This window comes from Clavelina lepadiformis, chromosome 5 (assembly GCF_947623445.1).
Source record: "Clavelina lepadiformis chromosome 5, kaClaLepa1.1, whole genome shotgun sequence".
In the NCBI taxonomy this organism is placed as follows: domain Eukaryota; kingdom Metazoa; phylum Chordata; class Ascidiacea; order Aplousobranchia; family Clavelinidae; genus Clavelina; species Clavelina lepadiformis.
Genome location: NC_135244.1, coordinates 13,536,926 through 13,564,561, shown reverse-complemented (window position 1 = coordinate 13,564,561; position 27,636 = coordinate 13,536,926). Strand labels below are relative to the sequence as shown.

At 36.2% G+C, this 27,636-nt stretch overlaps 2 protein-coding genes across 4 annotated transcripts; one reads left to right on the top strand and one right to left on the bottom strand.

The window, feature by feature from the left end:
• On the bottom strand, positions 1-7,694 carry LOC143458797 (C2 domain-containing protein 5-like). 3 transcript variants are annotated; one of them, XM_076955667.1, is made up of 19 exons: positions 7,517-7,694; positions 7,203-7,289; positions 6,855-7,026; positions 6,662-6,757; positions 6,384-6,568; positions 6,179-6,321; positions 5,989-6,022; positions 5,760-5,874; positions 5,562-5,676; positions 5,240-5,313; positions 5,028-5,118; positions 4,711-4,905; positions 4,527-4,638; positions 4,322-4,454; positions 4,083-4,174; positions 3,902-4,009; positions 3,668-3,805; positions 1,657-1,845; positions 1-1,365 (listed from the first exon to the last, which is right to left on the bottom strand). In XM_076955667.1, the coding sequence occupies exons 1-19, from the start codon at positions 7,604-7,606 to the stop codon at positions 637-639; spliced, it is 2,898 nt and encodes a 965-aa protein (XP_076811782.1). In that variant the 5' UTR covers positions 7,607-7,694; the 3' UTR covers positions 1-636. The 3 variants fall into 3 exon arrangements, with proteins under 3 accessions (XP_076811782.1, XP_076811784.1, XP_076811783.1); XM_076955669.1 differs by having other exon boundaries at positions 4,083-4,171; XM_076955668.1 differs by having other exon boundaries at positions 5,028-5,115.
• An 8,491-nt stretch (positions 7,695-16,185) lies between these two features.
• LOC143459421 (uncharacterized) lies at positions 16,186-27,064 on the top strand. Its single transcript, XM_076956575.1, has 15 exons — positions 16,186-16,523; positions 19,912-20,049; positions 20,133-20,305; positions 20,413-21,524; positions 21,682-21,857; positions 21,944-22,203; positions 22,374-22,538; positions 22,617-22,801; positions 23,788-23,950; positions 24,111-24,241; positions 24,369-24,500; positions 25,018-25,159; positions 25,257-25,431; positions 25,572-25,682; positions 25,922-27,064. The coding sequence occupies exons 1-15, from the start codon at positions 16,342-16,344 to the stop codon at positions 26,058-26,060; spliced, it is 3,384 nt and encodes a 1,127-aa protein (XP_076812690.1). The 5' UTR covers positions 16,186-16,341; the 3' UTR covers positions 26,061-27,064.
• Positions 27,065-27,636: the final 572 nt, after the last annotated feature.

The following is a 27,636-nucleotide window of genomic DNA, read 5'->3' as shown; positions in this document are numbered from 1 at the left end:
TTCTTAAACGATAGTTTATTGGTCCGGTCTTACACTTAGCAAAGTGCCGTTAAGGTGTAATTGACAAAAGGTGGCATAGGACATAGGGCTGCGCGAGAATGAAATACATATAAATCAAAGTGATATTCCTTTAATTATACTCCGGAACTTAAATAGGGACCCGGAATACTGACATGCACACACTCCACCGAAAACATCTTTTTTCAGCGACAAAGCAATGACATCAGCTTCGAATTTCCTAAACACACAATATGCAATTGTTTGTTGCGAGTTGTGAACAGTGGCGAGGTAAACGACTAGCCGTCTAGTCCGCGCTATTGGTACTAATATAGTTCAAAACACTTAGCACGATCTTAATTGCGTTCGGGTATACGCGTGGCGCGAGATTTTGGGGCTTGCTAGTATCCAATGACATGAAAAATTGTCAAGTTTAGTCAAGCGGAACCTCATCAGAGGAAGATCTTTGGTTTAAAACGTCTGGGTAGAAATCACGGCGACTGCTTAATTTGACTGACAGGCATTCATAGTGGTCATCGTGTAAAACAACTGGACAGTACAACGGTCAATGCAAGAAGGTGACTGCCACAGTGAGCAGAATAAACTGTGGTGAATAATAAACTAGGACCTTGTACCTTATCAATCAATTAATACCACATCGCCACTAACGTGAATTAAACACTGAGCTTCATTTTTAGCCAAACTTTCTTTCAAAACACAATGTGACGACTTGTATGATGTCAAAGCGTTGCCACCAAGCGCCACAACGTGGGCACGTATTAATGCATTTGTCTCCGTCAGAGAGCGCGAGACAAACCAGCTACAACCTGTCCCATGCGCCGGTTCAGCCGATGGGATCTCTTCATCAGAACCACGCACAGCCGTTGTTTCCCGGATTATAAACATATTGAGAACGCCAATATGGCGGACGGTAGCTCGGTCGCACATGTATGACATGGGGGTGATCTCAACCGGCTCTGATGCCTCGTTTAAATCTCGGTGGTCGATGTCCGAGATGCTGCTTCCCCCTTCACTAAAATGTCGGTTTCTCGCTGCTGTCTTACTCGCCCCGCTGGATGTTGAATCGTATCGGTTGCGACTTCCAACGGTATTTGTCCTCTTCAACTTCCGATAGAGCGGGGAGAGCGGCCTTGAAATGAAAGATGCCGAAAATTTCCTCGCATCCAGACCAAGGCTTAGCATGGCTCCTTCATCGTTTGATTCAACGTCATCTTCTTTTGCGAGATCCGGTTCTTGAAGCAATCCGCTCTTCGCTCTGACCGGAGCTGAATTTCTAAAAGATATTTTTTTGTTCGAATCTTTAGGAGCCTTGGTGTCCGGGATCAAGGCAGCGCCAGTGATCCAAATCTAAAAGCAAGAGAAGAAAGTTTTGTACCAACTTATTAATCTGTATAATCTCACAAAAACTTAATTAAACCTCTTTATTGTCGACTTAGCATGAATGTCTGCACGATTCTATTCATGTGGCAAGGACTTACTTACGGCTTTTTCAAGTCGTTGTGGGACAAAGGCTTTAATTTTGGTTTTGTAAATGCTTTTGAAATTACGATGTACTTTTTTCTCATTTTTATGAAATCTGCGTGATCATCAAATTACAAGCGACAACTGACAATTACTTTCTATAATAAGCGAACTTACTTGAAGTTCGTCATCATCAGCTAGAACGAGAAGAAACCTAGCCTTGGCGATGAAACAAACCGGATTGTTCCTGCGCAAACGAAACCACAGAGTCTTCATCGCTTGTTCGCAACATCTGGTCAAGCCTTCGTTAAGAGTTTTGTCATTTGCGTCATCGTCATAACGTACCCGCCACAACAGTGAAAACATCTGAGAAAATCACATCGGTGAGATATATGCACAATACAAAACTGTAACACTACCATACAAAATCACTATTACCTAGAACGAGTTACTTAGGGACTGGGGCCTGTAGGGCTCTTCATATTCAGGGCATGTTTAAAAAGTTTAAATTAAGTAGACTAATTTTATTCTGTATCAACAAAAACTAAACTTGCAAAAAAAATTTTTGAAAATTTTGGCTTTCCGACCCGGTTCATGAGCCCCAAAGTTTTCACTTAAAATATTTAAATCGCTATCGCTAAACTTCGGTATTCCCCCCAAATCGAAAATATTGAAAAACTTAGATTTATCACGCTGTGAGAAATTTAAAACAATTTTTAAAAATTCTTGTAAATGTGAAATCAGTGAACATCTTTAAAAGCATCTTAGTCGTATTTAGTTATAAAAGCATAATTGTACTTCAAAAAGAATTGCCCATTTTATAGCCAGTATACCAGATTTTGGATTTTGTTCATCATAAATGTACGGTTCTGAAGTCCAATTTGTTACTTTCATAATACTGAAAAATTGTATATACAGCACACGATGAACGTAAGAACACAGGGAGATAAGAAAATGGTGACACAGCTTTTGCCGCAAACTCATCCCGACAATACAATATACTGTATTTTACAGAAATGTGCCACGTGGACGAAATATTCGGGCTCGTGCGAATCCGAATGTCATAAAGCTCGACACGAGTAAATTCCGAATATATTCGTATCGGCACCAAATGATAAAATTTCGTCAAAAAGTTACGTGATATAATTGTTAAAAATTAATGATCAAAAGCCGATTTGAAAATCAAAATCCTTACGTAAATGACCTTCAGGAAGAAATGTTGACTCATCATTTTCTAACAAAGTCGAGAAATTTGTCAGTATTTTTGTGTTTAAGTTCGCCGTTGTCAGAATTTGTGTCCGCCCGATTTTTCCACAAAGGCGAGAATCCACGAATCTATTCGTGTTGGTTCGTATTGGCTCAACCCTAGTATTTTATAGTGGGAATGGTGACCTCAGTTCTGTTTTGGAAAACTTTGCAACTTCCGTTTCTGTTCCTCTACTACTTGAAGAAGATTCTCCCTTTGTCAAGGATTTTTAGTTAACCCATTGGGTGGGTTAGCCTGTCATTAGCTGCATTTATCTTTCCGTAGCATCAATAACAATTTTCACCAAGCAAACGGAAGAGTACCTAGGCTAAACGGACTGGTATGAAACAGCCTCATTCTGCCAATACTTTGCCCAACCGCTCATGCATCAGACTTGGGCAATAAAACTAAACCAGGAATCTGGCCCAATAAATTCTGCACATGTTGTTGTATTCCTTATTCTTTTTGCTGTGACAGTTATTTTTAGACTAAACTCATTCTGCTTCTGCAAAGAAAACAGTTGTCCTTCTATCTTTTGTTCCATGCAATCAGTAAAAAAGTCACTTAGATTTCAAAAAAAAACTTGCATATTTCTCTCTTAGGCACTACGCTAGTTGTGTTTACTCAGTTAACTAAAATCCTTACAAAAGGAGAATCTTCTACAAGCAGTAGAAATTCTCAAATTTAGCAATTTTTAAGTGAAAACTTGGGGCTCATGAGCGGGGTCAGAAAGATAAAATTTTCAAAACAATTCTTTGCAAATTCAGTTTTGGTTGATACAGAATGGGATTAATCTATTTAACTTGAAGTTTTTAAGCATGACCTGATTACGAAGAACCCTAGGAGCCAAGGAACAAATTAGATTCCTTCCCTTTACAAAAATATTTTTAGTTAAGTACAGTATTTCTTGCCCAGAAACCGTCATATAAGACAACGATAAACCTGCGTGAGGGTAAGCGATTCGTTTAAACCGGGACAAATGTCCATGTTGCTGATATAGCAGTGTGGAGGAGGGAGGGAATCATTCAACAACAAATCGTGGAATTCGTCGTCATCGTCGTGCGGAGAAAACTCATCGATCTAAATTTATAATGCGCTTTTGTGAAGAATGAAAATAAGCTATTTTGAGCAATGTTGTCAAAGGGCCTTTGGTAGGAATATGAAAAGTTGTTTTACCCCAATCACCAAGGAACGTTTGTCATCCATAGACAGACTAAGGGGGCTGCGTGGACTGGGAGATAGATGAGGGTGAGCGTTCGACGTTGGGTCGCATTCGGCTTCAGTCTGTGTAAAAGTGATAAAAAAATAAATAAATTGTTCAATAATTACCACTGTTTGTTATAGTTACTGTGCTTACAGTTTGCTTCAATTGAAATACTTCTACGCATTGTCTGGTAAAACTTGTGTAACGAGCTTCCAAAGAAGAAGTGGATGGTTCTTTGCTTTCTACTAAAATAAGAAACATTTCGTTAAACTTATTGTCACACACCTCTCTTCAAACTTATTATAACCTTGAAGATCAATTCTTATATTCGTCTTTACACTGACCCACACTTGTTATACGCGGAATCATTTAACAGACATCATTAGTCTTACCTGACGCAGACTGCTGACATAATTTAGGCAGAGCAGCCAAGCAAACGGCCGTGCCTGTGGCTACTCCCACAACGATATTTTCACCCAAAGTTATTTTGCTTTCTAGTCCAAAAAGTGCGTTCATGCCGCGAATCTGTAAAAACAGATAAGATTATGTAGCGGGAGAAATGCATTTCAGCAGAGATAGGCGAGATCATGAACTCACCTTTACTTTATTATAAAGACGCTTGTGAAGCTCATATTCTATGAAGGGAAGAAATTCACTGACAAGCGCCGCGTTTGGTTCACCTTGACCTTTCTTTTTGCTTCGGCAAAATCTAGTAAAGAAATACTCTGAAGCTGTTTCTTTATAGGAACACAATAACAACATTTTAAAAAAGTTTATGAACCTGGCCTGGACAACAGTTCCCTTCCCTATATACTGCACATCGTTCGGAAGATGCACAGTTGTAAAGAGCATGTCTGGCACTAGAATGTTGGGATTGAGCGGTGATGGTTGACATTTCATTGGACAGACTAACTCTGTTAATTCTTTGGGAACTTCAAATAACAAAAGAGAGTTTTCTTTGTCTTCGTCTAATGATCTAAAACAACATCATTCTTTGACACTATCAATGGACCTAAACTGATCCAGTTTTTAGAGGAATGAACAAAAACAATGATCAGGAAAAGAATACCAACATATGTTCAAAGTCAAAAGGCTTACTGTACAGTTGATTCTGAAAAAGTAGAATTTCGCTTCGACCCTGAAAAATTTACTTGCAAGAAGTGATCATCACAGTTTTCATCTTTGTCTGCTGTACAAAGAAAGCGACGCAATTATACTGTAGAAAGTGCTTACTTCACCATGCATGTGGGCTAGCACTACTTATCTTAGTATGAAATAATGGCTGGTAAATAATAACCATGTTGACCTACCTTGGGATACAGGACAAAATAAAGGATTGACTGTTGCAGCAGTACCTTGCGCTGATAAGATAACAACATCATCACTGGTAAAAATATAAGTGAAACGTTTTTTCTTTTTTAATACTGTAAATTATTTCTATGTTTATAATAGTATAAGATGGCATGTTACATGAATATTATACAAATTAAAATGTACAGAGAAGTGTCGATATTATGAAATAGTATTGGTAATTTAATTAGAAATATCAGTCTAATATGAAGCAAGTTTGATGTATGAAATTACAAAGTACATAATCTTAAGACCAAATGTAAAACGATTGTTAATCATTACCATATTGATGCATGCTCAGTATATCCAATCACAGCATTACAAGCAAGGGCATGACAGTGTCCTTTGATTTCTTGTCGCAATTCATTCCACCACGAATCACGCGTTTCTACATCCTCTGTCATGTTCAACATGACAGTTACCTCGGTAAAACAAATTCAAAAAGTTTCACACCAACTAAGTGCAAAAACAAACAGGTACCTGAATTTCCAGTATGAATTTTTTCTAATAGTTTAACTGAGTGAGCATTGACTGCGATAGATAATCTGGATAGAAATCTTGGGGGAAATGATTTCATTGTGTAAAATGGAAACTCCTGAAAAACCAATTTAAACAATTTATTTTCAGAACGCTTTCACTATAACTTCTTTAACCTAACAATTATTTCCTAGTTTTCCCAGCATTGCTTCATAACAGAAGTAGTACTAACCTTAGTAAGTTTATCTGGCGAAGAAGAAGCTGACCTAGGAAAGCAAAAAATCAAGTACCTTTAAATATCAAATCTCGATTATTCATCTTTTAATATTTGCTAACAAAAAAAATTGAGAAAAATTGGTTTTATTGCTGTTACAATTCAGGGAAAAGTTAGATAACTGATCAGTTGCACATAACGCATATACCTGATGGTTGATTTCTTTCTGGACTTTTTCCTGGTTTCTATAGTCACTGCAGTACCTATTCCTCTCACAACAATACCAGAATCTTCCTCAATATCAAACTGTTGCTGGTAACCTAAAACTGCATTTCCACCCATATTTTCCACCTTAAATCATAGAAAGGTATTTTTTGGAGAAAACTTATAAAAATAGGATTCCTAAAATCAACCTTTCTTCCAATTCTTCTTTGAAGTTCACCGGTCATTTTTGAAAAAAGACGCTGTCGAGCTTCATTTGTTGCTCTTGGTGTTCTTAATTTATCAATCCATTTGTACTCTGGGTCCTCATTAACCAAAAATTCGTGAACAAATCCATGAATATACTTTATTCTATAGCATTCTGGAACTGTCACACCTAAGTAACAGAGTTTCTGTCAACAATTTTCAAACAGAAATAGAACTCTAACTAATTAAAAAATGTTAATTTGCTAATTGCTGTGGGACTTACCACAAATAAATTTAAATCCACATGATGATTGTTTAAACTGATTTGCGTCTGCAAATAATTCCAGTTTGACGGTAAGCAGAATTTCACCACGAATTCCTGAAAAGTGTTGCGAAATGCAGGATGTAGCAGCTGTTGCAAAAGTATTCACCGCTAATGTATTTTACTTGTACAACTTTTTTCTTTTTCTACCAACCATGCATGGTGTCATATACTGGAAACCACCCACAAAGAACATGGGAAGATTCATCATCAAGAAGTGGATCAATATCAATATAAATTTTTCCTATTGCATCATGTGCACTGTAAGTATCATGATCAAGGACACGAATTTGCAATGGTTCATCTTGTAAATGTTCATCATCTACCTGCGTTAAAGTTAATTGAAAAGACTACGAAATTCCAAGTAAAAATCGTATAACAACATCTTCCATCATGCCAGGAAAAAGGAATGTCATATATACTTAGCTTATGGACTATATGACAAGCTTAAATACCATTGTATATAAATGTTTTAACAATACGTGATAACAGATTTTCAAACCTCAAACTTAAACCATTCAGAATTCCAAGTGGGATTCAGGGATTTTGGAAAAACCTCAGTTTTATAAGTAAGTGACCCAAACTTAACCTGCATACAGAATAATATAGTAAACCAAATTAACCTACAAATATATATATGCAACAAGTACACATATGTCAAAGACTAACAGATAACAATGAATTAATCACTAATAATAAGAAATTACACCAGATATAAATAATTGAAATTAAACCAATAAAATCAAATAACAACCACAAAAAATGCATACAATATAAATAGAGTATAACTAGTGTTATATATAAATTTGTCATTACTTCAACAAAGGCATCAGTTAACTCAGAAGCACGATCCATAACTGGCAAGTGTCTTCCAGCTATAATTCGAACCTTCAACCTTCCAGGCATTGCTGCAGCAGGTGTTCTGTGTCAGTTAGCTTCACCAGTTTAACACTACACTTAAATTTATAGGATATTACTATCAGCTTTCACTAAGTCACCTACAAGAATTGTGTATATGTTAGGCTGCCACTATTTCACCGGAAAAAAATCATGCAGTCAAAGCTCTTTCCAGAGTCTCTTGTTAATCTAACTCAAATGTTACAACATAGTCACTTAAACCTAACCTAAGTCTACTGTACCTACTAATCTAAATCCAACTCCAATAAAACCATATATAACTAAAATCAAATTTTTGCATACGCATACTCCTAACCTAACTGCCTATTTTTCATAACAGGCTGCGTGACCTACATAGGGTGAAATAGTCACTTCGTTATCATAATGATTAATTGGTGTATTTATTTGGAGGACAGAAAGAAAACTATCCCAAAAGGCACAAGATTGAACTGCATTTCCTATTAAATCGTACTCGAATATTTACGACGGATGATGTAGACCTATGGTATAGTATGATAATATAGTATAGTATAGTATAAACCTGGCGATGCTTCCTCATCACTGGAACCCTGGTTACCGAGTTAGACTTTGTGCAAGTTCTGATTGTCAGATATTTTTTTTTTGTTTCTTGACTTTTTTTATAGTATTGCCCGAATTTACAACTGCCCACCAGATCCACTGTGCAGTGCACATATCAACAGGAGCAAGTGTTGTTAAGGCCTTGCCATAGCCCAAGGGCATCACGATGATATGGTGCTGCTGGGTATCGAACACGGAACCTGAGCTGCATTTATTGCCAGGCCAGCGCTCGAACCACTCGCTTACTCAGCCGACATGTCTTTGAAAAATGCGTTACGAGCTTCCTGAGATGGACTCACCTCACCTCATGCACTCCCAAATCTGCAAACTGCTGATTGGTTCACACACCTGACATAAGCCTAAACAATTTAAGTACAGGAAGTAAAAGAAAGGATTGGTGCGTCCATCCAAAACTATCCATTAATGCTTAACTTTGAGGAAGCAGGCATCACCATATGAAAACCTTTCTTCAGACTGTCTTTCCGAATTTCTATTGACTGTGAGTCTGGTCACGGGAAGCAATAGTTTAATCCAAATCAATCACAAGCTACAATTGTAGAACTGTGTTACATTACTTTGCAATATTTACTTTGAAATTATTTACTTTGGATTATTTACTTTGAAAATAAACAATGCAAGCAATTTTTACATTGCTTGCCGTTATCGCACTATTCCAGGGAAATACCCCCACACAAAACCTAAAAAAATTGGAGAGCTGAATAGTTAGGGTTAGGGATAGACTGATGTGATGATAACTACCGGTATACTTACACCGCCCTACGTCCACACGTAATTTATGTGTTGTACTTTATTAACGCAAGTTATTGCTGCTTGTGTCATTCTGTTCAGACAGAAAATTTATTTATTTTTCTGAAATACCTATTTGAAACACTTCATTGAAGCAACCAACCCTTATATTTTCAGTTTGTCATCCGTCATCGGGATCTTCTTTAAAAAGTAGGTTTCAAGAATATAAGAAGAATGAAACCAAACAGTAGGTACGCCGAGAAACACTTTAAAACGGTTAGGTGGTACGGTATGTCTGTCTACCTGTCTTGTAATTAAGCTTTCTACTTATTCATGTTTCATAATAAATTGCAGTTAAAATCAGTTTGCTCACAGCTTTATAACTTTGATTTTTCAACTTCCTAGCTGTAAAAGTTGTACAGTATTGTATCACAATACCTCCTAGTTTGCTGAATTGCGGCCGCCGGAAATTTGCTTCCTTTTGTTGACAAGATCTTATTAACAATCTGCGGAGCCAGACAAAGAACCGAACATTACGTTCTTTTTGCTCCAGGAGTGTCACTTCGATTGCATATTAATTGGCATTCAAACACATTGTACATTTTTAGCCTATAAACCTATGTTTAGCCTATATACACAAATTGTGTACAAGGGTTTTTATCATCTACTTGCACCATTTGGATCGCATCACGATCACATATATCGCATGTCTTACCAAGCTAAGCCTATGCTTATACATCTTATTTATATATTACCATGATACGACGGCTTTTAGTCTTTGTTTTATCCCTGCCCTCAACTGAGTGTATAAGACATCAATATTTCTGCAATAATGTCGGAGGTGGTTTGTCAGTAAAAAATCGAAGTTTTTACCTTATCAGTCTGTTTTCTGATAATAAAATATTGATTTGACCACAAGACGACGCACAAGATACGAAAGTTAAATTCACAAAGAACAAGTTTTTTGATGTCATAAACAGAGAAAACTAAAATTCTCGGTCGTTCATGATTTATGGCTATAGGTTTATTGCATTAAAAAAGTTTTATTTTACTTTATCCTAATTGAACTATTTTCTGTCGCTCATATAACGATTAGTGTTAAACTATAGCTAATAACTTAGATTAAAAACAACTAAAGTAGGCATCAGGAAACAGTGGAGGAGCACCTGCAGAGCTCGAGGCCCCGAAAGCCGTCGATTCCACATCAAGGCTCCATCGGCAGCGTCGTCAAACACGATTTTATTCCGATGTTTAAAAACGAAAGCTCCCGAAGATGGAAGGCAGCTGGGAAGGGGATAGTGTGCAAAAATATTCAATTTTGATGTTAACATTTAACTTTATTTAATCTTTAATGCATTAATTAAAGCTTAAAAACAATTTATTTTGTTATTTAGGAATCACTGTGCATTTTTGATGTGCCCTATCGTGAGCATAGAGTTGTTCAACGTTTGTGTTTTTTACTGTGCATGTTTATGTGATTGAGTTCGATTGTTTGTTTATATATGGTGTGCGTGTATTTAGCAATTATGTTTCGGAAGTTGTGTGTTTGCCAATGCTGTAGCTTGTGTCGTGCCACTCGAACACTATGTTTGTGACATAACCCCCCGGGTTGTTGTATTGTCCAAGCTGCAGTGTTTTCCCTGTTTTTTTTTTTAATTATGACGTGTTACTTGTGTTTTCTCTACTGCTTTACGGTAACAACAGCATTCCAGATTTAGGCTGTGTACTGAACAGACGCTCTGTTGAGTTCACCGTTGGTGTTTTCGTTTTAGCTTTTCATTAAGATGTGCCTCCCATGTCAAGAATCGTTTTGATGTTTTATCTGCATCTCGCAGATTAAATGATAAGATTCGGCCAAGCGGTCTAGCTGTTAATTCAAGAACGAACCTGGCAGTTCTAAGTGATAAGAAACAACACGTCACATTATGACAGCATATTGAAAACATCACTTCATTTAGCTTTAGTCACTTTATAGGATACTTGTTTACAGTAGGTTCTAGTTGCTTTTTTTTCACATTGGTGTCAGATAAATTTGTTCATTTTTAACGATCAATACATTATTTCGAAATAATACTTTATACATCTATATAAATGCAAAAATCCCTTCAAATATATAATTTAAAGTTCGGAAATGACTAATCAAGCTTTAGGCTATGCTGTTCCTTCCTCCTCAATGTTTAAAACTGAAAGAATAAGATGAAAAATCAAGTATTACAGCGTAACGTAGTATGTAATAAAGTAAGGTAATATTAAGATCACTTTCTCGTGTTGATGTGATAAACAGATATGAACAACATATCTCCTGCACGAAGCTCTACTTATAAATAGATTCGACGAATGCATGTGCCCGTAAAAAGCAGATATTTAAGCAAAAGTCCTGCCAAACGAAATACAACAGTTTATAATAAGTTATACGGTTAACTTTACAGGTCAAAAACGTAAAAGTATAAATATCAAGTTTTAGCCGATAGTACATAAGTATAGATCAAAGTAAAACGAATTGTTTTTAGAACAGTGAATAAATGGGAGCATGCCGGTTATAATTATAAACGTAAACCTAATGTAACAATAAATTAGAGTTTTTATATATCCAGGCATTGTATATTTTCATGAGCACGCCGGCTTCATCTGTTTTGTCCGTTAGTCGAAAAACAAACTTTTAAAGGAGAAAATGTATCCATCGAAGGGCTTAAGTCCTGCTTTGAGTATAAATTTCTTGCCAAGAATTGAGGATTTATTGGTGTATGCTACGATATACGCCACGTTTAGGACAAGGTAACCTAAGTGCCAAACCTAGTCAAACTTGATGATTTGAGCTCATTGAAAAGTACAACTTTATCAATATAAGGTACAGGTATATGAGAAATATATAAACCCCGCCGGCCGCCACTATATAAACTATATACAAAGAAAGCTTTCTAAGACAAATGTTGTACTTGAGTCAGCACTTATTTGCATGCTATATAGTATACTGTACTTTCCATATTGACGTAGGCGGTAAATTGCGCAAAACTATAGTGATAGAAGTTTTAGAGAAGTATGTTGCTAAACGTGAGAAACGATTCGGAAGAAAAAGTTCTTTCAGGTACAAAAGTCAAAATTACAGGAAGTCATGATATGTCATGACATATAAGAAAGGTTAACAATAAAAATAGTTGTTTTATCATGTAAGGCAAAATTATACTGATCAACTCTATTTACGGCTTAGGCATGTTTTATTAAATAGAAATAGTGCAAAATTTTTAAAACATTTCGGAAATTATTGGTGGTTGTGTCTTGACGTCTAAAGCAAAGCATTTTGCACACCGATAAAGCACGCATGCATCAAGCATAAGGCTTGGAAGAAGTTTAAAAGTTTGACATTTCGTGAAATTTTGCTTGCGGCAGCGCGTTCTATATAGGAGAAAGTAATTAGCAGATGTTAAGTTTAGCTACAGACTCTAACGCTGTTTAATTCTGTTGATTTTTAGTGTTAGTTTGTGCATGGCATAACACATTGTCATATGTAAGTCGCCAAGTCCGTATTTTCTAAACACTAGTTAAAAGTGAAAATTTACATCCTGCCGTCTGTCTTGAAACTTTTTTATAGAAAGTGATTTTGTCTAAATTTTATAAAGACTTATGTAATATGAATAGAGTATTTTTTTTTTTTACATAACATATCGGCATCAGCTTCATTCTCCAAACATTTATTGAAAAGTTACTGTAACCAGTTTTAGTTAAGGCCAGTTACAAATCGCTAGTGGCATATGGCATACATGCTACAGAACTTACGTGTAACTTTGCCAGGTAGGGCCAAAATTAAAATATCCAGTATATGATGTCACATCAAGTCAACTAATTATAACATTAAGAATGTCACACTCGACCACTTAAAAGCAAAATTCGTCTTTAATATGCAATCGTTGAATGAGACCGTTTATGTGAATGCTTGTCAATGGAAGCTCTTTTTAACAGAAACGTTTGTATGATTTCAGAATAATGACGTTAAACTAAGGTAACGCGCCCAAGGCATTTGAAATTTAGTGATAAATTCCGATTCTCTTATTTCTACGGCGCGTTAACGTCAAAATGTTGTTTAACAAGATAAGACTAAATTTAGAAAAAGTAGCCTATAAAATGTCAATCCACTACGATACAAGCAAAGTCAATCTCGTATAATTCCCGATTATTGGAAAAATATAGCTTTAAGTACAACTGTAACTAACAACTAAATTTGAACTGTACAAATATCCTTCACTTCACTCATTCAAGTGAGACGCGCACTATTTCGCGAAATTCAGTGTTCCAGAGGACAGAAGCCCGACTGCTTTAGTAGCCTACTTCCAACCAGCAGCATTGCATAAATTCGGGATTATTGTGTAATTCTTTGTTTACAAGATAGTATCATGCGGGATATTGTGATCAATGAAAATCAGTTTTCGGGAAGGCTTTGTATATAGACCCGTCAAATGCTACTTCTTGACCTAAACCCGGAACAAAAAAGCAAAAACAGCTAGTTATATATGCTTAACAGCATTTATACCTACCTCTATGTTCAACTTGTCGAAAACTAAAGGTTTGGGATTATAATCTTTAACATAATAATAGCTTTGTATTTGCTGTAAGCAATTTTGTTTGTATATAATTCAATAATTATTTTGCTGTTTAACAATTTTATAAAATCCAGAGCTTCCATCGATAAAGTTTTCATTTCACATATTGGCCAATATATAAATGGCAATAAGAGAACCTATTAATTATGTCTGCTTCAAATTATGAAAATGTCGTTATTTGCGCCTGGCGTGCTTATTCGCATTTCAGTTACGTTCGTTCACATTATTTCTTACCTAAGATTTGTTAAGTTTTTCTCCACAACAGGTTAAAATGATTTGCCAAAAGTGTGTTTACTACTGCCTTATGGCAGTAAGCCTTGGCAGTTTACAAATAGCTATAGAGGAAATATTATTTTTCATGTTTGTACTTGAATTTAGGTTCATTCAAAAAATAGCGGCTTATCCTGTTGAAAGTGAAGTTAGATCCTGAAACTCGCAACTCCCGGGTTCCGTAAACTGCTGTAAGACACTGGCGCTACTGTTGAAAGTTTTCAAGAACTACAAAAACTTTGAAACAAAATAAAAATGCACAAAACAAACAACAGACCCAAAACGCTAGAGAAGATGTGCATTAAAAGCAGACATTTCAACTGCCACGAGTATCATTTTCAATGTGAGTCCTTACTCGTGTAAAGAGTTTGTTCCTAAACTTAAGATGCATTTATCGGAATACCAAATATGATAAGTTCAGTACATCCGGCAAAGTGGTGAGGAATCAATGGTGTGTTTGAGTCGTAGAAAAACTCAGTCCAGAAGCGTGCGTGCAACAAAGCTTGATTTGTTTTTAAAACTTGGAGGCAAAGTCTCCTGCAAAATTGCTGAAAATATATAAATACTTCGGCAGGCATTACGGTGACAACCTTTTGTAATTGATCAGCATCCGTTGGTGTCGCAAGTGTTTTATAATGTGTAAAGCAAAACATTAAGCACGACCGTCCGCATTCCTATTTTGCTTTCGCAATTGGACGGCAAATGATGCAGAAAATTTTCATAAGTATTAATGTTGTTTTATAGTGCTGCAAAGTTTTTGCTTAAGGAGCGTCAGGTAGGGATGACTTTTTGTCCAATTTCCACAAAAAGTATACGACATTATATGACAAACGATAGGGTTATCGCAATGTTCATCTTGCAATTTGTTATCAACAGGGCGCATCAAAGGGCGGGTGTATACTAAAAGCAGCTCTGCGAACAACTTGCATACAAATGGCATACTAGACTGTTTATTTATTTAATAGAGTTTGTTAACACATTGCTACCACGAAAAGAAAATTTATAGGTTAGTAACTTCTTATTACAAAGTCATCTATAAAGTGCAGCATTATTTTCTATCTGGCCCTTTCACAACCTGGCATTAGAGCGATTGAGCGTCCAGAAAAGACCAACTATCGGATCAAGGCCACGTACATGGAAACGTATGTTAGCGTCATACAAACGCACTAAAACCTAGTTAGATATTCTAATCTATAACATGCTTTCAGAACAGTTGAGTCGTTTGTCAAAATCCATTGTTAAAACATAAACTCGGAGGTAAAATGAAAATACTATTAATTAGGCAAGTTAATTGTTCAGTAATCAAAATTAATCTGGTAATGTAAAACTTAAAGTTAATGTATTGCATGATATAACGGTATTCATATAGGCTACTGGTTTTAACTTGTCCTTCACTTATAGTTTTCTACGCTTTATCTTTGAGTATAGTGGTGATATACCTGTGCAAGGTATTTCTAACATACAACAAATTACAAGGAGAAAAAAGTTCGACAAAACAATTTTATTGTTACACGGAAACTGTTAACGTTGTTTTGAAATGAAGCACATTGCGTTGCCTTTTTAGTGCTTGAGCAATAGCTTCCTCACGCATTGTTGAAAGTTGTTATTGGCTTAATTACGAAGGCAATAAAACCTTTGGCCTCATATCACAAGCCACTATAAATCGGTTGATTAGCTCTTAAACGCATGTTATAAATTATGCTTTGAAATATTGTTAAGGCCATGCTATACTTCTATTTAGAGCCTGGTGACTAGAGGCAACTGATTCATTACGCAAGGCCTATAGATAAGTAAGTCAACCAGAGCTAAAAACACTATACAGTACTATTGTGAATTTAAACATTAACTGAATTTACATTGAAGCTAAATGACGTCTTTGAAACCGCTCACCAAGGCTGATGTTGCTAACTTTGTAAAATAATAATCTCGGCAAATAACCATTTTATACACTATACTATGTTATTTATCCAATAGAATTCCTTGATTAATATGCAGACATTGTCATGTGTCAATGTGTCATTAAGTTGCGGTTTTAAGGTCTGCGTTAAACTTGATATTCGCGAACCCACAAGCTTCACAAGAAGTGGTTTAAGCGAGTTTTTTTCTTCTGGTCTCGTGCTGAAGAGATCAATACAAAGCAGGCAAGAACAAACTCGCTGTTTATCAAACTTTAGTTATACCTTCCTTCTAAGAAGAGTAACCGCCTATTTGACACGTCTTTTGAGAGCTTTTCTTATTGTAGGCTACTGCATGTGTTTTGAATTAAAGATAGGTATAAAAATAAATGAAAGTTCGTGTGTATTGGATAGTAAGCTATCGAGAAGTTTACGAGTATATAATGTTATAAGGTGGGTGAGATAAAATACATATAAATATACCTTGAAAATAATTTTTTTCTCTGTTTCACAGATACATATACGTACGGTTGCAACCCTTACGTTTAGGCATCAACAAATGGACGTTTCTGTTTTAGGGGAAACTCAAAATAGATAAGCAGGAAAAACAACAAGCAATTCTCGACTGCATTATAAGAGTAGGCTGAAAGAACCAAACATGGAAAAGAACATAAACATTAGTCAGCACCATGCGGGAAATTTTTTTTCAATATACATCAAGTCGAAGACCAGATTGGGAATGCTTTTGGCAGCGTTGTGTCTCATTAATGTATTGAGCATTCATGTTGAATCTTGTGTGGTTCCAGAAGCAAAAGCTAACTTCGGAGATTTTGCAAAAAAGTAAGTTTATTTCTTCATGTTTTATCATAAACAAAAAAGCTCCTTCAGGCGGGCGTGTCGTCGGTAATGAGTAAAGCCAAAGTGGTATGTTAATTGATGTAATTATTTCATTCATTTGACTAACATTTTATCGAACAGCTTGAAAGAGTGAAAACGATAAATTTGTATTTTTCATTGTGCACCTAATTAAAGTTATTTGAAATGACACTCCTTCACTTCAAAGGCGACAATGAAAGCTCTCAACATAAAACTTTGTACAAAAGTTTTTTTTAATCAACTGAATGTTTCAATTAGGCCTATAACAATGCCGCCAGCTAATTGCGTTGCTAGAGTGAATGATGATAAACTATGTTTCTTCAAAGAATTATTTGAAACGTATTAAAATAAGTAAATAAAGGAATGGACGAAGTAAATGAATTAAGTATATAAAGTACGATTGCGGAAATTAAACATCGGAATATATTTTCTGTACAAACAGCATATATAATTGCCATTTTAAGTTATTTCTTGCAAAAATTGCATTTTGGAAATAGCCGAAAGCAACCAACAATTTTGAAGCAAAACACCTTCGATGTATATGGAATAACGCAAAGACGGGAACTTTTGGCTATACATTTTTAATTTAATGTAAGTACTTCAACCTTGGAATTAAAAGGTCATATACATTTGCTAAAAGAGCTTTTAATGCTGAAATTGAAAAAAATACATCCCATATAAGTTAGTTCATACAGTACAGTATACAAAAATAATTTGAAATGTTGTTTGCTGCAGTATATGCCATGATTAAGACAAGGCCCTGCTTTGGACTAAGTTTTAAAAACATGTAATCAAGTTATCACATTAGTCAGTTGTAGTGTTGCTGAAGTAAACCGTTTCAAACTCGTCTACACTTTGACCTTCATTCTGCCGTGGCAATGTTTTGTATTATATTTAGCTGAAATGCACGCATTTTTACCCAACAACAAATGTTATAGCTGATGCTCAACATTAGTCAAATCCAGTATGCCGAGTTTGTCTTGGCAAGCAATATGATGATGAAGATTCATGCGTTTACGTATTATTAAGCAAAAATATATCAACAAATAGAGAAATATTAATGAAGGCATCAAGTGGACATGAAAATTCTTCCACTTTCATCAGTTACATACAGTATACATCGAGATACCAAAGTGAGAACGGAGTTTAGATTTTTGGTAACATTATGAAATACGTAATGCGTTAGTGTAAGTGATTTTGATTTAGATATCTCGGGAAAGATAATTTATGCGTTTATCCTTCTTCCCTGTCCATTGCAGTTTTGATTACAGCGTATAGGCCTAAAACGGTCATCTACAGTCTAATCGGAGAATACCAGCCTGAATCAAAAGAAACATGCAATATAACAACGACCTTAAAAAGTGTTATTACACTTCTGCAATTAACCTAGTAAACAAGATATAGCTTTTTGTTGGTATCACAAACTTAAACCTCGGACTCAGGAAAGTATTTGCATGATTTAAACTCGGCGATGATTTCTCACCGGGTTTAAGCCCCGGTTACCAAGCTTATCATCATGCACGTTCTGATTAAGACACTTTTTTATTGATTTGTTTATACCGTATTATCCAAGTGTGGAGCTCTTCATCAGATCTGGTGGTGGTGATTTATACTTTGTCCATGGTATTACAGCTGCAGCGCAACTGGGAGTCGAACCCTGTAAACCTGTTTTACATGTATTTTCAAGATAGCTTCTTCTATATCCGCTCAGTTATTAACTAATTGATTGTTCAGCATTTTCATTACAGGCAGTTCTTGGAACTTTCGATATAAGTTGTGCCCGCAATTGCCAAGTTGTAGGTCATTTGTATTCAAATGCCTTTGATAACCAGCACGCCATCACAAATTAGCAGTCAATCACCAATAAAATTACACCTTGAAACTTCGCCTAAAGCACATAATCTTATAAGGTCGGCCTATATATAATGACATGTGTGCCATCTGCTGGGAATAAGCAAACTTATAAAATAAAATTTCCAAGCATCAATAATACGACACTATCACAAAATCTCAATATGAAAACTATGAATTCCAATTTCAAGAAAGTGTGGTTTAACAATTATAGTGATTTTTTGCTTTATTTATCCACAGCGCTTTTCGGAAATTGTTTTTGTGCAATTAATAAGTTCTAAAACAGAAGATAGTAAACAATTAAAAGATAATTTTCAGCAAGTATACCGGAGAAACACTTTTTCTGTTATACTGTATGTAATGGTCATAAGCGCCAGCTTTTACCAAAAATATGTTGCAAATTTGTGTTTTATGACGTAAGCGGCGGCCATGGTGATGTCACAAGTTGTAAAAGCAACATGTCTGATGGCTGGTTCTTGAATCAACTCTGGTCGCACTGCGAGGCTAGCTAAACTGTTTGCTTGAAATACGACTTTGCAAAGATAGAGATTAGTTGATTAGATTAGATGGCGATTAGACAGTACATGTACTAGTGAAGGATTCGTGTCTTTACGGCAATCATGGCGGGCGCCATGGGCGATCTTGCTAGGGCAGCTGTCAATACTTTTAATGACACACCGTCGGCATCTATCTTTGCGTTTCATCTGCATTTACGTCAATTTTTTGACTAAAAATATATATGGAAACATATCGAAACAGTTGTTTTAATCAACGGTTTTTGATATATGGTAACAAATGATGATATTTTGAATATAAAATATCGGTGGTAGCGTAAATATGTTACCATGCAGTAAGTGGCTATTTAGCTGCCGGCACTCTAATTTATCGGCTCTTGCGAAAGCATCAAGTTGTCTGCATCATCGCGTTGTTGGTGTAGCGCCGTTCCTGACTGCAATTATAGATTACTGGTGCCAGCCTTACGGAGTAGGCTATGATACCAACAGTCGAGACTGAGCTCAGTGAACTTTAGCTCAGCATCTAAATTCCTTCACCAACACCAACTGTATAATGTAAGTTTAAGTGAGATCGAACTTACGCAAAATGTTCCTGTGACGCTCTTAACCATGCATAAGCTATTGCCAAACTATATCCTAGCTCTTGCACGAACCGTTCTTTTCTTACTGATCTAAACACCAGCGTCATACAGATGAATATTACAATGAGACCTTATAGTTACCACTGCATATGACATTCCTAGCGCTAAATTTAGCGTATTTTGACACGTATTTTCAACAATAATTGCTTAATCACTAAATATTATAAAAAAGTTTTTGTCAATGCTTGCTAACAAATCTTCTTTGACTTAAGGTTAACTTGTTCAATGTAGCCCGCGGTTCCAAAATAAGAAAAGGTTCCTCATTGTATGACTGCAAACTTGATATATGTAGGCATAATTGTTTAACAAATAGTTTTTGTTGTGAAACTGTACTTGTGTTACCAGTGCTGACGTGGTTCTTCGTACCGAAGTTGTATTGACAGGAGAACCGATCCTCCCACGAAGAAGATACTCTGCCACTTTCCGGGTGTCTGGATCCTTTTTGGCCAAGACTGGAAATTTTACCAGTGGGGACACAGTCACGTAAGTTGGGGTTTGACCTAGCCTAGCTGCTTGTATTTTTCTTTTATATTATCAAGAATTATGTCAGATTATATTAATTTTAGCCTTGGACGATTCGGGCCTTCACCACTTTGCGAGCCTGTTAAAGAGAAGTCGAAATATATTTTATTTCTGCGGAAGCATCAACCTGGTGACTCCCGTGGTCAGTACTCGCTGAGATATAACCCTGTTCCACTCTCTCACAGAAACCTTTTCTTTTTCGGTAGAGTGCTAGCAGGTATATAGCCTAGTAAAACAACAATACCGTATATGAATGATTTCATGGAAGTTTTTGTTTTAATCTCGATGCACTTTCGAAGGTATAATTTTTCTACTTGGACTTAGGTAAAATATCTGGTCGCCATACCATGAAGTCAGGATGCCGGCAAATGTTTCGGCCACGTCATGGAAAGATCCAATGCACTGCTAGAAGAGATCGATGCCGAATTATCTGCAAAGAAGGATACAAGTTGCCGGGAACCATATACAGGCGATGCGATATGGAAACAGGAAAATGGCTGCCAAAAGAAAATAATGCATGCAAACCGATCAAAAAGATAACTTTACAAGCCCCGGCAGCACGTGTCTGGAACCCAAATAGTTGGTTAAGAACAAATATTCAACCACCAGGTGAAGAAGAGGAGGAGGAGGAAGAGGAGGAGGAAGAAGAAGTAGAGGAGAACATTAATGAAAGTCTTCCGCCAAAAGGCAAGCCAACGCTTAAAAGTAAACCTCCTCCAAAAGCACCAAGCAATATTACCGTAAAGTCTCCGCCACAATCAAGCAATGAAGATGATTTAGCTTCTACTGTATCGACCTTAACACGTTCTTTTCGGATAGAAAATGCGACTAGGGAGAGTAAACCAGCGGAATCAAACACCGCAGAAGAGGAGGCGAAATTGTTAACATTAAACAACGTTGAAACCGATGGCAACGAAGAAGAAGGAGAAAGCGATGCTGATAAAGCAAACGTAGAAATCTGGGGAAAAGGAGAACCTGAAAAAACAGATGGAGCTAAACCTAATTCAACAGAATTTTCTTTGTCGACGAGAAACGTTTTTCCTCGTTCCACCACATCTACATCAGATCAAAACGACAACGAGGATGCTGATATCTTTTTCGATCCCACGTTTGAACTAAATGATGACGTGTTCACCAACAGAAATGTCGACCCAGACACATATCAGCCGCTCGCTGGGTTTGGTAACACCATGGGATGTCCAACCTTCAACGGTACTGTGAGCATAGACAGCGTCTGGCGAGGAGGATTCGGTGGACAAGCTTACTTTTCTCCACTGCCAGATGCAATAATGGGAGGTTGGATGGTGCGTGTCTTGTTCAGTGTTCCTGTTACATTGCTCGAAACATATACAGTAGAAGTTTTGGCCACATCACACAGTCAACGGGAATATTGTTTAATGCCCAAACCTTATGCAGCAAACCTCTACAACAAGCAAGTAGGCCTTTACTCTTTTATTAGCTTTACTACTTCACGTTTGTAAATCTTAAATTTATGTTAGATTTACGTACATACCAGGGATAATTCGCCAACACAACGTATATTTTTTGCTTCTTTCTATTAAATATTGTCACTCGTTTTATAACTGATAACAGGATTTGACAGTTAGCTTTGTCGGGACTGTTCCGTTCAAGGAAATCGTACCCATTGAGGGTCGAACCCAGTTATTAGGAGTATGCAGTAAATATGAACAGCAGGGGAAAATTGTCCCAGATCTTCTTCCGTATGATGACCCGTCCGGGAATTTTACCGAAGCATGGATAACAAATAAGTAATTTTAAGAAAATCGAAAGTGTAATAAGGCTGAAGAGAAACTCTTTGCTAAATAATCTTTCGATTTACCTTTCATTCTTACAGAACTGAATTTCGGACTTATTCTAACATTCCCTTTCCAATAATTGACTCTCAAGCACCTGTCCGAAATTCTCCGGAGCTCGTTACCTTTAATACCAACCCAACAAAGCCTCAGATGACGGCAACAACGCCAAGACATAACCGGACCACCACCGAGTCACCAACCAGTGAACCTCTGTATAGGTGCGATTTTGCAGCTCCAAATGGCATCGATGGCATTGGGGGAGAAACAGAGATCAACTGGATACCTTCGGAGGACAAAAGTTGGTTAAGGACTGAACCGTTTTCTAATGTAAAATATAGATATCGAACTCTAGTCTATACTGTCACCCAGGTTTAATTCTCAACCATTTAAGGATAATTATATTAGCTGAATGAATGTACTCGAACCATGTTATTTTAAAGGCATTATTTTTGATGTTTTTTTTAACAGCAAGCAGTTTTGACTACAACGAAGTATTGCACAAGTCTATTCTTTTTTATGAAGCTCAGCGATCTGGAAGATTACCAGAAGACAATCGGATTCCTTGGAGAGGCGATTCTGACCTAAAAGATGGTTGTCTTACAAACGACGACTTATCTGGTGGATGGTACAATGGTGAAATATATGATACGTTGATTGGACATGAAATTAAAGTTTGCTCAGTTGAGTGATGTGTCTATATTCTTTTTAAAGCTGGAGGCAATTTGAAAACGACGTTTTTAATTGCGTTTTCAACTACTTTACTGTCATGGGGAGCTATAGACTACAGAACAGCATATGAAGGTGCTGGAGAGATGGAGAACATGTTAGCGCAAATCAGATGGGCCACGGATTATCTTATAAAATGCCATACCGCAGAGCAAGAACTTGTAATTCAGGCAAGTTTAATCTGATTTATTACACATACTTTCTGCTTATCCAGCTTATATTTTAAAATTACACGTAGCAAGGCTTCGTTGATTTCGCTCGCTAGTGTACCGGGCAACTGATGAAATGCTGAAGGCTTGTTAATTATTTTGCAATTCGCATCTTTCATAAAACTATAAACTTGCCATTACTCGTAATTAAGAGTGTTTTGTTGCAACCTAACGGCTCTTGTGAAATTATTACAAGTGTATTGTGCGATCAAACAAACAGATCGTCCTCAAAACGAAGTAAACTAGCCGATAATAATGAAACCATTGCTAACATAAACTATAATAAACATCCACATGGACATCAAGGTAAAACGTAAATTCTTGTCAATCACCGCATAAGGTCTAAGATAGAAGGGCATTCACCCGCAGTTGATACTGAGGCTGTAAACAGTATTCTGTGGCATAGCTGAAAATAACTTCCCGTGCTTTGAGGTTTGAATTACGTTAAAGTGAAAATTCCGATTACTTACAAGTTATTACTGGAGGGCACAACACCAGTAACGTAGGTTAATGTAGCGAAGTATACTATTGACGTATTATTATGGAAAGCGAGTTTGTTTACCACTTTTTTGGCGTTTGTTGTTTGATTGTATTTCTGCATTTTCTAAGCTCCATACAATACTTCCTTAATCATGTAAGTTCCGTAATCTATATTTGTTCCCCTTTTCGTTTTACAATTAAGTACTAGCAGTAAAAATTACATACGCTATAAGTTCTATGCGTTTATATTTTTATTTATTATTTTCTGATACGTATGAGTGATATCACCTTGTTGGTTTAGATTTAGAACATAATGTGTGCAGAAGTTGGCGTTCTATTTGTCATTATCGAAAGACTAGTGTGTCTAAAGTATTTATTTCGCGCTCTATATCACATTCTGTTTATTTTATCCTTGATGTCAAATGTCTGCATATTGAATTTTAACCTTTAGCCGTCTCAAATTGCAGATTGGAAATTACATTTCATCTACTGCTGAATGGAAGAGACCTGAGGAATCAAATCCTTATGTTAGAAAAGTCTACAAGGCGAATAAAGACGACCCAGCTACGGATGCTACTGCTGAAGTTGCCGCAGCACTAGCAGCGGCAAGCATCTTGTTCAAAACTACAGGTTTGTAAATTAAAGTTCTTACATTCTGGATGTTCGCTTTTTTAATGAATTGCAAGTGATCGTGAACAGAATTGTCGAAAAGTGATTGGTCTTTTAAATCACGTTTCGGAATTCTATCTTAAAATAACAACTGACTTCAAATGTCATATTTATTAAACAGACCAAGCCTATTCAAGCCTTTGCCTCGAACATGCGGAAACACTTTTCAAATTTGCCGAACAGTACAGCGGGATTAATACGAAACTGGCTGACAGCGGAGACGTTGAACGTACTGGAGCAGAAGACGAATTGGTAATAGCCTACAACACTTCTGATTTCACATCACCACTATCAAACTCTACAGTTTTTTTATTATACAACCTCCAATATTTATCAAACTTGTAGAAAGCCGAAGTTGTAAAACATAATATATTTGTAGACTTGGGCTACCTTGTGGCTCTACAGGGCGACTGGGGAGGAAAAATATTTGTCTTTGTCGGAAGACTATTATGCAATCCTTGATCAAACTAAGAATTCTTTTTACTGGAATGATAAAGTTAGGGGTGTTACGGTAAGCTATGGCGTTAGGTTTGTTTATCACAATACGTTTGTCCAAACTTAATTTGCTTTACATAACAAGAGAAAAATGTAGTCAGTAAATTCTTTAACTGAATTGACTAACTGATTGTAGATTGTAGAAGTACGTTAAGCCGTTCGTACTACATTTTGACTTAAAAAAATCTGTTTTTGAACATGAAGCACGAATAGTTGTGCGTCTTCTAAAGGCGGCATAACTGGTAGATTAATTCAAACGGTTCCGATCTACGAAAACATATAATTCGTTAGAATTAAATCAGACTGAATTTTAGCTTCTAAGGGTAATCAAATATTCCTTTGATGAATGACAGCTTTTCAAAATATGTGATAAAACGCTACTATAGCCTACCTTGTCTAAGTATTTTGTTTTAATTGGATTACAAGCCTCTCACAAATTTAAGAATTTTCAGCGCTTTATCAGCAACAGTAAATTTGCTAATAGCTTAATCGCTTATGCTACACTATGTAATAAATATTCCACTTTCGCGTAGGTTTTACTTGCAAAGTTCAGTAAACGACCAGGTTTATACCGAAAAACAACAGCAGAGTACATGGAATGGCTCCGGGACTCTAATCATTTTACCGCATCTGGATTACTTTGGCTTGACCCGTGGGGTCCCACCATGCACGCAGGTCCGTTTTTGTCTTTGTTAAATTGGTTTATTAAAACTATACAGCTATTTTTGTATTTAAACAATACTGAAAACTTTTTTGTTAAAAAATGTTGCAGCCAATGCCGCTTTTCTCACTTTGCAAGCCATTGATTTTGAAGATGACACGAACACTTCGTTAGCATACTTCAAGTCGGCAAGAAATCAAATGGACATAATATTGGGAAAATCTGGGCAGGGTTATGTAGTTGGAGTTGGCCCCAACGCTCCTAAGCGGCCACACCATCGAGGAAGGTATCGTTGATATAAAACTTTATCAATGTTAGGAAAATATAGATAACTTTACCACGATTATCTTAAATCAATCTTAGCAACGCACTTTATTATATTAAGATACACGCAGTGAAAATAACATACTCGAGTGTTTATTTTAGCACATGCCCGAATCCACCAACGCCCTGCTCGAGGAACGTTCTTTTAGAAAATAGGATGAATAATCATGTCCTTTATGGTGCGCTTCTTAACGGGCCTAGCCTAAGGGGAAGGTTTGTTAACTATGACAGATAATTTAATCATCACATTTTCAAAAATATCATAGAAGCAATAAAACGTCTTCGTGGCATTAATACGTATTTTTAATCTATTTCTAAAGTAAATTTGTTTTGTCAACATATTGTCATAAATAAGTAGGACGCAACATCTTCCGGCCCTGCTGTGTCAAAATACATGTGCAGACTTCTTCTTTTCTTTATATACATACAAATTATTTTCTTCAAAACTGCAGTTACACGGATTCTGCAAATGATTTCATCCACAACAAAGTTGGAATCGACTTCAACGCTGGATTCCAGTCACTTGCAGCTGGTTTGAAGCAGTTTGAACTGAGAAAGTGGCTTTCAATTAACAACGCACCCGTTTCCTAAAACCTGAAGAAAAAACTTTTCTCATTTGTTTTGACTATATTTCATACATCCCTACAAAAAATCCATGAACCGAAACGGTATAACGAACATAATCAACCCACTGTGCTGGATACACTACATACAGTTATTTGGTGCGAGGCTTAAATCTTCTAATGCAGCATAACTGTGTGTTTGTAAGACAACGCTGCTATTCTAACCAGATCTAAGAGCATTTGGCTGTAATTTGGATAATCGTATACAGTATTGTGCAAGACATGTCAACATCGACTGTAGCGTTATTGTATTTTATGCAAACATCATGTAATATGCAAAATTGTGATCGGCTGCTGCATAGCACAATGAAACTTTGCATTTCCAGTAACCAATTTTTATAAGAATTAGAACTACAAGTGCAAGTTAGCGTCAGACTGGCACGTTATATGCATGGTTATGTTGTGAGTTAAACTTTTTCGTTTATTGCCGACATAGAGATTACTCTGACGATAAAGGCTATGCGCATTCCTATGAAACCCTCTTCTGCTGCTGTCGCATTTAATTCTAAAAGGTTACTAAAAAGGTCAAACCTAAAACATACAAAAATATGAAAAATTCATTTCTGAAAAAATTTAAACCGGTTTAACAATTTAAAAAAAATTTAAACCGGTTTCTAACATCTGAAGACTGCAAAACAAATTTTTTGCTCATAGCTAAACAGAACACTTTGCCGATTTATTTTAAACATTGGAAACGTTTGCTTTGCTGTTCGACTTGCACCAATCAGTTATAAGTCTGCCCTTTTCCTCGTACATTTGTACAAGCTTTATTTCGTTCCATTTTTGTGTGGTTTCTTGCGCATTTGGTGTATTTTTCAAGATACGCTATAAAGCTCTTTCAATCTTTCGTTACCTTTATTTTGCTGTAAAAGTTATACTGGATCGTACGCAAACACTGTAAAAGTGATAACTTTGTATATATATTTACAATAAATACTGACGGTACTTTGGGTTGTCACCAACAAAGTGAAATTTTTGTGATGATTTAAGAGATTAGATTTTGAGCAAAGTTTGAAATAGGAACCTATATGGGAGAAAATTTGAAAAAACAAGCAAATGGAAATGAAAACATAACATATGAAGTGATTTAGTCTTTTTAGCAGTTTTGCAGATGCTCCTTTTAAATTTTACAATACTTTTGTGGTCAGAATATAGAATATTACATACTTTCTCTTTTTTCATCCTGTAACTTTCCAGTTTTGAAGTAAATCATAATCACATTCAAGGCAAATGCAATACAGTACCTGCTAAGAAGCACAAAATCAAAAAGCGTGTAATCGTTATTGAATAATATCCTTGTTTCTGGCTAAGTCGACTTAATCCAGAATGACTGCACTAAATTCGTTTTGACCTTGAACGGAGAGCTACTAAACGTAGCCTACAGGTTTCCTATACTGCTGCTGGAACCGCAATAAAAGTCCGAAGAAGAAAATGCAACACAGATGCATATGTTATATCGCTTTTTTATCATAACTTAAAAGGTAACGACTATTCTGTTGGTTTTATATCATAAAAACATAAATATTTACAAACTACACCAATCT